Source organism: Cetorhinus maximus, chromosome 7 (genome assembly GCF_964194155.1).
Source record: "Cetorhinus maximus chromosome 7, sCetMax3.hap1.1, whole genome shotgun sequence".
Lineage (NCBI taxonomy): Eukaryota > Metazoa > Chordata > Chondrichthyes > Lamniformes > Cetorhinidae > Cetorhinus > Cetorhinus maximus.
Genome location: NC_135885.1, coordinates 96,605,001 through 96,619,048, shown reverse-complemented (window position 1 = coordinate 96,619,048; position 14,048 = coordinate 96,605,001). Strand labels below are relative to the sequence as shown.

General features: G+C 43.3%; 1 protein-coding gene across 3 annotated transcripts in view; it reads right to left on the bottom strand.

The window, feature by feature from the left end:
- Positions 1–14,048, bottom strand: part of cnmd (chondromodulin) — a 69,802-nt gene that overhangs the window by 39,794 nt on the left and 15,960 nt on the right. For all 3 annotated transcript variants that reach the window (XM_078545872.1, XM_078545875.1, XM_078545874.1), the window contains exons 3-4: positions 10,823–10,963; positions 9,352–9,465 (exon numbers count right to left, since the gene is read on the bottom strand). In XM_078545872.1, the coding sequence (XP_078401998.1) occupies positions 9,352–9,465; positions 10,823–10,963 (255 nt within the window). The remainder of the gene's footprint in view (positions 1–9,351; positions 9,466–10,822; positions 10,964–14,048) is intronic.

Sequence of the window (14,048 nt, the reverse complement as noted above, 5' to 3'; positions counted from 1 at the left end):
TATCCCCACTCTCTGCCTCCTGCCAGACAGCCAATCTTCTATCCATGCTACCCATGTTAGTCCCATCCACTCTGTCTGCCCACCATCCAAACCACTGATGGTTGCTGCAATCGTTAATGCTGCAACACTGCTTATTCACAGACTGAGACACTCTGACATGTGGGTCATATACAAAGGTCCCTCGTCCCCTTGAGGATGCGAATCTCCATCACCTTCCAAAGTCACCTTATCCCATTTGTGACCACTATCCCCATGGCCTAATATGCCATTGCATCGCCGCTGCACAGCCAAAGACATTGCATCTTAGGGTGTTTGGGACCTCCAGCACCCTTTCAGCCAGTGCGTCCCACATTACTCTGTCCAAAAGGTCCTCAGCACCTCAGCTGTGAACCTCATGGCACTCAACTTAAATAAATGCCACCAAGTTACTCATCCCTGCACCAAGGGGAAATGCTGCCTTCTGCCCACCCGGTCTATGCCCTCCTAACGGTATGAAGGTCAATAATGTGACCGGTCAATCTGCTGTGATCCACGGCAAATATCACAACTGTTTGCAATGTTTCCTCATCACCACAACTCTCCAGGCCAGCATGCATCCAGGTCAGGAACCTCTGCACTCTCCCCACTCCAATGCCACATAACATTCCATGTGGCATTCCTGAGGCCATCTGACCAGCCTGTCTGTATGTGCGTCTAATGTTTGGGCCTCCTCTTGACTCTTTTCCACCCCACCAATGTTTGTCTCCTTAGGGTCTTGAAGGGTGAGAAACTTATGAGGCTGGGGGGGAAAGGGATGAAAGGTGTTACTGACTGAACGCTAACTGATGCACTGTCCTTGTTGTTAATTTCAGCATCACCACCGCATGGCCACGCCCAATGACACCGTTGCCCCCTCTCCACACCTGAGGGCCAAGGCGTGCAACTTGCGGCACATCATTTCAGCCAGTCAGGCACCAGCGCAGACACAAACACTTCGGTGGGGAATGTAAAGTCGGCTATTGTCCCGGGTCACAGTGGAGAGGGCACTTCACAATCGCTGGAGGAGATGGTAGGGGCAGAGAGTGCTGATGGCGCCAGCAGCCGGAGGGCTGCAGAGGACCAGGCACATTTTGAGTCTGGCACTGATGATGTGCCTCTGGAGTTGTCAACAATGCAGCAGCTGCAGGACAAGCGGCAGGAATCGCGTTTGCATCTGGCAGGATTGCATGAGGGTATGCTTCAGTTGGTCTCTGCGATGGAGGAGTCCAGGCAGAGTGTAAGTGAAGGCATGAACCTCAGGACAGAGCTTCAGGCTTCCTCCACTGAGAGATTGGCAACTCTCATGAAGAGGGGGTTCGATCGGATGGAGACTCTTCTGATTGGGTTACGCTCTGACTTGCAAGCCCTCACAGTGTTAATGGCCACAGGTGGTCATTCCCAATGTGGGAGATGCACTGGGTACCAAGTTTCAGCGCTCGGTGCCCATGCATCTGCGGTGAGCAGGGAGGTCCAATGTGATCTCACGTCAGTGCAGCAGCTGCCTGTTGTCGCTGTGAGCTCCTCTCAGGGCACTCCGGATGAGGGCAGCAGCTCCTCCGTCCCTCTCCCAGTGACCGTTGCATCCGTTGAGGCTGCGACAACTGGGGAGGTGCCAGTTCTGGAACTGGCCACTCCCTCCCAGGCGGGGCCATCACAGGCTCCACGGGCCAGAGGACGCCCGCCAAAGTCATCGACGCCAACAGGACAGCAGGGCTAGCAGGCTGTCTCACAAGCCACTCTGTGCGATGGGGCGGCACCTAGATGTAGCATCCGCAAACGAAACCATAAGGCACGTTAGGCACTCAACGGGTATGTCACTGGTGATCTTGTGTTGGCCTTAGATTAGGGAAAAATATAATTATGTTTGCCATAGAGACGTTTCTGTTTTATGTTGGACAGAATAAAGTCCACCTTTCTTGAGAAGACCGATGGCTCTCTCCACCACAGCCCTTGTGGTGCCGTGGCTCCTATTGTAGCGCTGCTCAGCTTCTGTTCTTGGACAGCGGAGAGGTGTCATGAGCCACCTTCAGAGGGGGTAGCCCTTGTCACCCAGCAGCCAACCATCCAGCCGAGCCAGAGTACTGAAGAGACCGGCACCTGGGAGTGTCTGAGGATGTAGGCGTCGTGGGAGCTGCCTGGGTACCTTGCACAAACTTGCAGAATCTGCATCCTATGATCAGACACTATCTGCATGTTCATGGAGTGGAAGCCCTTCCTGTTGACAAAGGCACCGGGCTCACCTGCTGGTGCCTTGATGGCCACATGTGTGCAGTCTATTGCATCCTGGACGTGGGGGAAGCCAGCAATGGCTGTGAAACCTCTGGCTCGCTGTGTCTGGCTGGCCTGGTCTCAGCAAAAGTGGATGAAGGTCAATATCCATCTGAACAGAGCGTCTGTAACCTGCTTGATACAAGTGTGGACAGCTGATTGGGAGACACCGCAAAGATAATCCACCGAGCCTTGGAAGGAGCCAGAGGCATAGAAGTGGAGGGCAACTGTGAGCTTCAGAGTCGCTGGCATCGGGTGTCCACCCACACAGTTAGGAGATATCTTAGGGCCAATCATCTGACAGATATAGTTGACTGTCTCCCTTGACAGTTGGAGCCTCCTTCGGTACTGCACCTTAGTCATGTTGAGGTAGCTGCTTCGCCACCTGTATACCCTGGCAGCAGGATAGTGGCGTCTTCTGCGGCCCCTTGCACCTTGGACAACCTCTTGGTCCTGTGCCCCTTGTGCCTGCACCTGGCCTCCCAAAGGTGGCTCCCCTGGAGGCTGATTGTCCAGTCCTGGCCTCCTCCTTATTCTATTCCTCCCTTCCTCCTCAGAGGAGCTGCCTCCAGTGGAGATGTCAGAATCCATACCCCCCCAGGCTAAATGGAGGCCTTCGGAAAGCTGCAGGCCCGAGAAAGATAACTGTCTGCAGACTGGTTTCAAAGTACACAAGAAGCTCTTGGAAATTGATGTGAACTGCTAACAATCACACAGGCAACTTTAAAACACTTTCTGCATTAATACTTTATGGAAAACATGAACAACCCCTCTGAGTCCACATATCCTGCCAGTGCACGAGTTTTAATAAAAAATCTCCTACCCGCCTGCCCGTTGGGCCCGTGCGCCGAGCGGAGGTTCGCACTGGCCCCTCAAAATCGTCGACAATTGGCAAGTTAAGGGCCTTAATGAGGCCTTTAATTAATGGTGGGTGCGCGTCCTGCTGCTGAGCGCACCCGCCCACCGAAATATCACGATGCCACGCGGTGACGTTGGGATGCTTGCGTGACATCAGCGCGCGATATTTTAAGTGCTGATGTGTGGGCTCCACCACCCGCACGTCAGCCAGAAAATTCTGTTATTATATGGCATTCACTTTTCTCATTAGTGAAACATTTTGCACAAATTGGCTGCTTTGTTTGCCTACATAACAGTGATTGCATTTCAAAAGTAATCCATCAAATCCAAAGTGCTCAGGGATGTCCTGAGGAAGTGATAAGCATAATTTAAATGCAAGTTCTTTCTTTCCTATTGCAGAGGTGTGACAGTGAAACAGGGTACTATGAAGTGCTAGCATGCTCAATGACACTACATGAAAGGGGTCTGTTCTTCCATTCCTAAAAATGCCAAAATTCAGTCTTAGATGAACATTTTCAAGCAATTCTTCAACTGATCTAATGCTCTCTGTATAGTTATTGAAATTAAGAGTGTGCCTCAATGACATTCTCACAGCAGTACAGTAACATTTGGCATGAACATTGTAGAACTGTACTTGCCCCAAATTTTGAGAGAGGCTCCAACTTCACTGTGCCTTGCTTCTTCGGTGTTTTTAAGTGTAGCCTTACTTTAAGGGATGAGGTGCTTACCACATGTGAGATTCTGTTCTTAATTTTACACCATCTTGTCTTGCAAGCAGGTGTAAGAGAGATTGGAGGTACACACGACTGCAACAGTGCCAAACAACTGCATAACCTCAGGAGCAAACCACATGCTAGAACCTTATAATGAATATTCCTTATGTGAAGGCCCTTTAAGGACTGCTACTTAATGCATTGCTTCGCAGGAGCACTTGGCAATTCTAAGCACAACATACGTTACAAGTGTCTCAATTTATATGAGGTCTTCCTTCTACCATGAATCTGGGTGACTTATTATAGCTTAGTACCTTATCGCATGACCGAATAAAATATTTAGTAGGGATAACTTCCCGCAAGTTTACTTGCAGCAGGTGCTTGTTACACATAATAATATTATTGGTTTGCTTTGGCTTCTGGGTCCCTTGAAGGAAGAGTGAAGACTCTGCTTCAGAATGTTAAATTTGAGGATTATAAATGTCAATGGTAGGAAGTTCCATATAAAATTAAATGAAGCTTCTCACTTTTCTCAGTTTTTTACCTCCTATTTCACATTCTAGACTCTGTGCAGGACAGGTTCAGCCCCTCTGCTTTGGAAAGTAGAGACCTTGATTGACAACATGTTCTTGCCGTTCAAGTTGTTCAGTGAGTAAAATCCCATACTGCATACATTTTTACCTGCATATTAAATAACTCGAATTCATTGATTTAGGAAAAAACCCATTTGAAAGAACCTATCTGGCAATCTTTAAAGGAACTTCAACCATGGACTTGCTTGCACTCAAGTCACTACTAAATCTCATACATTTGTAGTGGAGTGTGTGTTACTTAGGTCCAAATTGCATTTTGCCTGTATTATTGCCACTTTCAAACTTTGGTCTTACATAAGTCTCTCAGTGATATATTTTGATCACTCATTCTGTTCTGGCTTGTTGGTAGGTTTTACACAGCTTGTATATCTTAAATATTCACCTCCTTAAGATTTACAATCTTTTCTTTCGTTTAATTCTTGTGAACTATAGGTTTCTTTTACACCAGACAGGCAAGAACTCATTCCGCTTAAGTACGTCACTACCTTAACAATTTAGAATTGAGCTACGTGGTCCCATTTTAATTTTTTTGCAGGTGTACTTCATTGCAAATATCTTTTCTCAAATCTGTAACTTTTAAAACCATTTTGAGCTTTCTCAGTTGCTGAATTGTAAACACGGCATACAGGTCAGGTTAGATTTACTGTGAAGGTGCACACATGGATAATGGCCTCTTTGGCGAATTTTTTGATGGAGAACTCTGGGTGGAACCTTCTGCTCTCACTGGTGGTGAGCTTGGAGGCAGGAAGGGCATTTACTTAGGCAGGTTGGAGGCTTACCTGAACCCCTTCGCCTTTCTTCCTCAACAAGAATTAAGTTCTTGGCAGGAAGACCCAGGGTCAATGATTGTGGACAATTAATTATGGACAACAGTAGACAATTAATGACCACTTAAGGTCTCATCACGCCACCGTTGGGTTTAACCTAAGTGGGCCTGTTACCTTGAGGCGTGCACGACAGGCGAACCTGTCAGCTTGTCACTTGTCACCTTGGGGGAGGCTGGGGGCCTTTGATTAAAGGCAATCAGTGCTTGATAGAGGGACTGGACATCAGGAAGGGAGGGTGGGAGTGGTGGGAGCTGAGAGACAACCCCCTGCCCTTGCTTTCGACCCCCCCCTTCCCTCCTCTCCCCACGAACCCCCACCCTGTGAAGAAAATCCCACAGTACTTACCTGTTTCCAGGGTCCTCATGATCCTGGGACTCCAGTGGGTGTCCACCAGCAGCAGCCATGGCCTCCTCAGTGGTGCTGCTGAGCACATGGTGCAAGAACTGCCAGCCTCTGATTGGCTAGCAGCTCTCACTAAGCCGGACTTCTTCCCCCAGGGGAAGGCCCACCAGTGGCCTCACCACTGCCTGATTGGCGTGTGGTTTTGCGGGTCTTCCTGGAAAGAGGCATCGCAGGTCTCTTGCCAGCTCTCCAGCTGGCAGGCGAGACCTCCAATGCCTCAACAAGATTATGCCCTGTACCCCAGCAAGCAGTCAACATGAGTAAGAAAACTGTCAAGAAAATTGACTTTTGTTATTTTGTATGTCTAATAATCTTTCTGAAATTGTGGGATCAGCTCCCATCTGGGGGATATTTTAATGCACCTTTACCATGTAGGTGTCAGAATGTATTTGGTTGGTATTTATGATGGTTTGCATCTTTCTTTCCAGGATTAAATCATTTTCTCTAATGGAATAAAAAATTTAGTCAATTACTGACAAGTGTGAGCCAATTGACTTGTCACGCTTACCTTCCACCTAGTTAATTGGTGTACTTTACTGGAGGTGTATATCACATATGGACTCTTCTATAATATAAACTAGTTGATTAAAAAACATGAAGAAAGGCTTTCAAGAAAACTACAGTAATCATGATCCTGTCTTAACTTCAGTACAGAAAGAGGAATCAAGCTCAATATCGATGAAGAATGTCCAATGGGAGCACTCCAACAATGTGCCACTGGAGGATGAAGCAGCATCGACATGGAAGATTTGCAGAAGTCTCCTCATCACTCACTTCAATGAAGGAAATCTCCGACACTGATGTAGTTACAGCCAATGGCTTGTCTTGCCCCTATAGTCACTCATCAATCACAAAAGTACACATATTCACATGTATAGATGAATAAAGAAAGAGAGCTCCTTGTCCATCATTGAAGTAATTTTTGTTCTTGAATTGTATTAGCTAACATTCCCAATTATATCTCAGTGTCAATGTTACAAATTTAATGCAGTGCTGGCCACCCCACTCCCGCATAAGAGTTCTAAGTGTCTTACAGTTAGGGATGTGCCAATACTGCCTAATATCTAACCCTACTATATCCTAACGCAAGGGTGTAATAACTTGAATCCCTTGTGACTTGAATTGGATATTCTGTATTTTGTACACGCCCTCAAATATTGCTCCAGCCTTTTTTTGGAGATGGGCTGAGAAACACTTGCCAAAATGAGGCCAGCTCTGAATCATTAAATTGCTTTAATCCACAGTCCTAGGTCTCAAATACTTCTCAAGTTTATTAGCTTTTTGGCCAAGAGTGGACTGCTTGACATCTTATAAATCATATAAATCCATCAGTTTTATTAGAATACTCTTTTTCTCTAATATATTCCAAGCCATTCCTTTGGAATTTCTCTTTAAGATCTCCAATCCAGACCATAGAGCAATTGGAGAGTTGCTGCCACATCAAATGTGATGATAGAGAACTTTGCATGAACACTCCCAATGTATCTGCAATCTTCAATTGATTTCCCCCATATTGGATAACATTTCATCTATGGATGGGGTGGATTGACATATTACAGAGTGTATGTTCGTCAGGAAGAGTTATCTTCTCAATCTCTTATAATTTGTGCTAAAAAAGTTGACTAAGGCTAGAGGCCTGGATTTTCATCACCGAGATGGGTTGCTGGAGTCAGGAAAATTCCCAGATTTGTGTGCTTACAAAGTGCCCGCAATGATGGGATTTTCATTGCTGGGAGACGGGTGTGGGCTGCAGTCGGGCCAGCTGACTTGGAAAGAGGTCGGAGGCAATCACGAGGATTGCTGGGTGCCGAGGCGGGCTGTTTAAAAGTCTGGCCACAGTGCTGTGGGATTTTGTCCCAGTTATAATGAAAAAGTATGGCCTCCTAGGCCTGACCCCTCAAACCCACCTCAGCCCCACACACTCCCCATGGCCCCTCATGCCCCCCCCCCCATCCCATGTCAAACTATGGCACTTCCATGCCCAATGGCTCATTGTACACTGTATAGAACCAATGAATCCTATTGTGGCAATAAGATGTATAAAAAAAGTTTTTAAAAAGTCATTCATTCATTCATTTCCACTATGTTAATAAAGTCCTTTTACTACAGGGCAATGAAAGTGTCAATCATCCAGATACTTTAAAGTATCAATAGTAGAAACTAAAAACACTTAAAATCTCTTAACCTTGTGTAAATAAACATTGTACAATTGATAGTAGAGATCAAAAAACCAGAGCTTTCAATCAAGCAATGTTTTCCCTGGAGCTCTGGCATTTCAACAGGGTAATGGATTTCTGGCCTATCAGACAAGAATACATAATGAGGCTTGTTGCTTTTCTTATTGGCTAAATTAAATTTGTTGCCCTTTATGCCTTTGTTGTGAAAGTCGCCTTTTCACTTTCTGTCATGTTCCTTCTATTTCTGGAAGTTTAACACAACCTCTTTCCAGCTCTTTTGTTACAGGGACCCATAATGAACATGGACATCCTCTTGACCACTGACACCATCACAATTACAGCTTTGTCCCTTTCTCTAACAATGTTAACACAGTTTGAAGGAGTTTCTACCTGGTGATTTAAAGGAGTTAGGCACCCATTTTAATGCTTGTAAAGGTACTAAAACTGATTATCCTAGCTGTACATTGATATAGCAATCCAATATACTACCATGATAAGTTATGATGCTGCATGTCAGAGATATAACAGCAATCCTGGATAACCATCTAAAGTGCTTTCGAAGCCCACAGGCCAGGAACTCACATCTACAGTTCTTTAAAACTTATCACTTTTTAAAAAAAGCACATTAAATTTTCAATTAAAATTTTAATTGAACATAGCCCCTCAAATTCCATTTTTGTCCAAAATCCTTAGCTGTCAAGTATTACGTGCCTGGTCAAAAATTAAAATCTAATTAAACATCACATTCTTGAGATTAAAGCATGTCTGGAGTTCTCAATATTTCAATTTTTTGACCCACTGCAGAAATTATTTAAGGGGCCACCTCTCCCCGTCTCAACTGCACCTAATTTGCATATCAGTAATTCTACTAATTATCCCAGGTGGGCTGGGGCATCTAATAATAGGTAGGAAGGAAGGTGTAATGCATCATTACTGTTCGCTTAAAATAGACTTATTGCCTGGCTGGCATATGCAAATTGTTCTGTTTTTAATAAGGGCACGACAAATATTAAAGGCTTCTACGTTGAATTTTCTCTATATGCTTTTAGTAATTACTTTGTCTGCTATCTTAGCAGACAGAGTAACCTATTTGTTTTACTTTTGCAATGCGACTTCAACCCTTTTATTTGTGCACACAGATCTTTTTTCTTGCCTTCCCTATGGGACAGTAGGTGAATAGACTTCAGATGCTTTTTCTCAGCTGTCCAACTGTATGAATTTCACAGTATCTGGGCAACTAGGCCAGATTCCCTTGTGAATCTGAATGTCATACTCAAGGGGAAAATCTTGCCCTGCAGCAAACTGCATCTCCTGTTGATTGACATAGCAATGAGGTCTGGAGAAATTAAGGGCCCGCAAATTATGCATTCACTTGACTGAAAGATACTACAAGCTCCAAATGGCATTAATATATTTACTTTCTTCGTTTAAAGATTATGTTACCTGGTTCTTATTATTCTAAAAACATTAGAAATTAAAATCATGTAACACCTACCAGCTCAAATGAAATCGCTTCAGTTTTCAGGTTCTCGATATCTGGCAGGTGTGCTTTAGCTTGGGCTTTGATGTAACACTTCTCTCCTCCAGCAAAGTGAATTCCTGTAATCCCCTGTAACACAGGAATTAGCTACTCTTAAACAATCCATAAACACATCTGTACTTCTTCTCAAGTTGCTACAAAACAACAAAAATTCTACATTTACAAATGGTTAATTTTGTTCTTAGGCTTTCATTGCCTAAGTAGACATGGCTCAGTGTTAGTGCTCTGAGTCAGAAGGTTGTAGGTTCAAACCCCACTCCAGACAGTGCATATTCTACTATGACACTTTAGTGCAGTACTGAGGGTGGGACCTTAAACCAAGATCATATGTGCCTTTCAGGTGGGCATTTAAAAAAAATATCCCATGACATTATTTGAAGACAAGCAGGGAAACTCTCCCTGGTGACCTAGCCAACATCCACCCTTTAACTAAAGTCACTAAACTGGTCATAACTACAGTACGGTTTGTCGGACTTTTGCACAAATTAGCTGTCATGCTTCCTACATTACAACAGCATTCCTAAAGCATTTCATTGGCTGTAAAGCAATCTAGGAATATCCTGAATTCATGTATAAATGCAAGTTCTTTTGTCTCTTTTATTAGTTAGGATCTATTTGGTTCTTTGCAATACACTTTATAATGTATGAAAGGCTCAAACTGTGTACTTCCTGGCTGATCACATAAGAGTTAATACCAAAATAATCAGGAAATGGGTACAAAACTGTTTTACATGGAATCACAAGACACCAATTTTCATTCAGACTGTTCACAGTAGAAAACATGCAGTAAGCAGGTGAGTTTTTTTTTAAATGCCAAAGGTTCACCTGACTTGCCTTCAAAATGGGCAACAAGCACTTCTGCCCAAAGCAAGCAGGAGCTTTATTAGAATATTAAAGTTGTGGTGCTACCTTGGTTGTAGGATCTCCATGCAATTTGCAGGTATCAGTAAGCCGAATATGCAGGGTCTGCTCATCGGATGAAGAAGTAGCCTAACCAGCACTTTCTAAAGGAACTGCTGTAGGGAGCTCCATGACTGCCATAGAAACCATGGTGCAACTAATTTGCGTGGGACCAGGATTAGTGTTCCTCCCAGCCCCACAAAAATCTTGTCACCAGCTGCCATCCACTCAGTGACTTTCCCCAAACACTTCCCTCCCCAAGACTGCTTATCCCTCCTTTAAAGTTTTGATTTCTGGCTCAGCTTCCTAATCAGTGGACTGCTCCTTGGACGCTGATACTGTACCAAACAAATTCAAATGAAGCCTGATTATGAAAATGATTTCAATCAAAAGCAAAAAGATGTAATTCACAATATACAATTGCTATATTATTATTATTGGCAATGCACATGTAAGTAAGCCAGGAACTGGAAGATATCTAATGACGGGCTGCTCTTCCCAAGATGGAAAATACAGTTTGACTTACAGTCTGAAAATCATGAACTTCCACTGCCTCTTCACTGCCGCTTCCAGTTCTGAATGTTTCAAGGTTGTTTTCAGTGTCAATTTCCAGAGATCCATCCTTTACTTTTCCATTGATGCTCATGCTGTAATGCATATTGTATATCTGTAATCAAGCCAACATTGTTATTACTCTCAGGTAATGGTTAAGTACTAAGTTCAGATCATTTAGACTAAGTATTCTGTATAAGGCTGCCACATTTGGAAAATAGGTGAGAAGGGAAAGAGGCAAATTTCCTCTTTAGCAGTTGAGAAAGCACAAAGGAAAATCAGGTGGGGCTGATTAAGTATTATTAGAGGTGGACTGGTTGTCCCCAGAAGTTTTGGGGATTCTTTAGCACTCTCATGAATAGATGAGGATGCAGATAATAAAGCACTCTGGAACCACGCTTTGGAGCATTCAGGAACTCTCTTAACTTCCTGTATGGCTAATCTGGCCCTGGTCACTGCAGCAGAATCCTGTCTGATTTTGCTCTATATACTTCAGCTGGGTATTATACATACAAGTCCTAAAGAGGAAAACCTTCTTAATTTACTACTGAGACTTGCTCTCAGATTTCTCCAAAATGGCCCTTAAACCAGCTACTGTACAGTGTACAGGGTCTACTCAGATTGAGAGTCTCCTTTAGTCACCCTCCCTAATGGTGTAAGGAAGCCTTCCACGCACTCCAGAGCTCCCGTTGTTGTGGCCAAGATCAAAAACTATGTGGGCAAATGACAAATAAAAACCCAAACCCTACCAGTTGGACTTCTTTAGTAAGTTAATAAGTAAAATTTGAATGTGCCAAACAAATTAAAAAGGCCCAACATTGTAAAGTATCTTTTAATGCAATATGAGATAAAGGCTAACCATTTAATTGTCACATTGTCAGAGAGAAAGGAATGTATTATGGGCAATGCATTATATAAAGGTATCATTCATCAGATTGCTAGATTAGGTACGCTTGAATATTTTTTACTACTTGTTAAGCTGCCAACTGAATGGCCTTGGGTTTAATACATCAGCAATTTTGATGGAGCAAACATTAATGTAATTAATTCCTTTCTCTGTGCGCTATATTATCCACCTGTTTTAATTCATTGCAGTTCATCTGAAGCCATCATTTGTGCAAATGGTTACAAAACTGCACAATTTCTCAGATGAAGTAGTAGATGTTGGCAAGGCTGCCTGCTTCCATTTATCTGAACACAGCATGTCAGAAAATGGCTATTTGCACTGAAGAATAAGTGGGTGGGTGCCAGAGATAGTGCAATGTCCTTGGAAAATCATCTAATTTTACTTAGGAGCACTGACATGCTGCCTTTGTAGAGAAAAGTGCAACATGATCCAGCTCTGTTGGTAGTACACTCAGAAATTGAAGCAAAATGTATTAACTAACAAAATCACTCAATCATTCCTCACATCAAAAGGTTGATGCTGTACAAGGATTCAAATTCACTACTGTTCTGAAAACCATTATCCAGACTAATAATTGGGGCAGAATCCTTATTTTTATTTTTGAACACTCATTTAATGTAAAGATGTTCCTTACAATTGACATTCCTTTCAAAGCATTTTTACAGTTAGAACATTTAATGTGGCATTCACCCTATTCGTTGTGTTCTTCCAGGGTGTCACAAGATAATTACAGATGAGCAAGGCCATTCACCCTTATTTTGTTTCACGCATTCACACAGATCGTAATATCACCCCATTGTGCCATCCAATTGTTTCTTTAAAGATTCCAAGGTTAGTGCCTGCACTATTCTGTGTGGAAGTTTATTCCACATGTTAACTATTCTTTGAGATACATTTTGACTTTGTCCAATTGTGTAAAAATGTTAGTGAATCAGCTCCTCTTATATCTCTTCCAATTTTTATTTCCATAAAATAAAGTGTAAAACAGACTGCTCTATCTATCATCCATTTTATGCACACAAAATCAACTTCTACCTCTTGTGTGAAGAAAGTCTTCCTGATATCTTTCTTAAAGTTACGTGCACTAGGTAAACCTGTGTACCATAGTTCTACACTTAAAGTAATATTTTAGGTTAACTTTTTCTGTACAGTTAACCATCTTATCTACCCCTGTAAGATCACCTCTCATGGACCTTCCTTCCAGGGTGATAAGTCCACATATTTCAATTATTCCTCACATCTCAGCCCTACTCTGCAAACCAGCCTTATTTCAATATTGCCCCCAGCACCAAAATATTTTTCCTTTCTTGGTGATTGGAATGCAGTATTCAACATGCAGCCTGACAAGAGCATTATAAAATTTGACCATTACTCTTCTAACCATTTTGACTATGTAGTTCAATATCTTAATAGCTTTTTTGAATACTGCATTGAATCAACTAAGATGCCTAGATCTCTTTCAACTTCAGGCTTCGCTATTTTATCACCATTCCTGAGTGAGCACATTAATTTATTTTTCTTCCTACATGTGCACTTTATTTTCTTCGGCATTAAACTTTATCTCCAGCTGATCTGCCCACTTACAATATCCTGTCCAATTCATTTTGTAATTTTTGAATGGCCTCCCCACCCTTTCTCTGCCTTTATTATCATCTGTAAATTTGGTAGCTTTGCATTTATGTTTCTGAACCATGTCTTCTATATAAATTAGAAACAATAGTGGTCTCAGCAGCAACTGAGTGCCCCAACCCCATTCATTTCAACATAACTAATGAATGCTCATTGTCCATAAGACGATAAGAAGTAGGAGCAGAAGTAGGCCATTCGGCCCATCCAGTCTGCTCTGCCACTCAGTGAGATCATGGCTGATCTGATAATCCTCAACTCCACTTTCCTGCCTTTTCCCCATAATCCTTGATTTCCTTACTGATTGGCAGAGGTCACTTAATACAGTTGTAAGCCCTGGCCCCACCCCCCCAACAACTCTGAGAGCAGTTACAGCATTGAATCCTTCATGACATTTTTCCCTTGCTAGGTGGGCCAGCAGATATTGTCTATGCCTAGCTCACCCTGAGAGGGTTGTGCTAAGATGGGTTCTGCACCCACAGCATGTGTGATACTAACATCCAGAGTATAGATTCGGGGGCAAACTCAAGGATCTGCACCTAGGCAGAGTGCTGGAACTGTGAAGCATGTCAAAGTCGGGGTGCTGACATGCTGGGAGGGTAGCTTCCAGGTGGTGGGACACCAATCCATCTGCTGGCCTTTACGTTCCACGTGCTTGTGCCTCCTT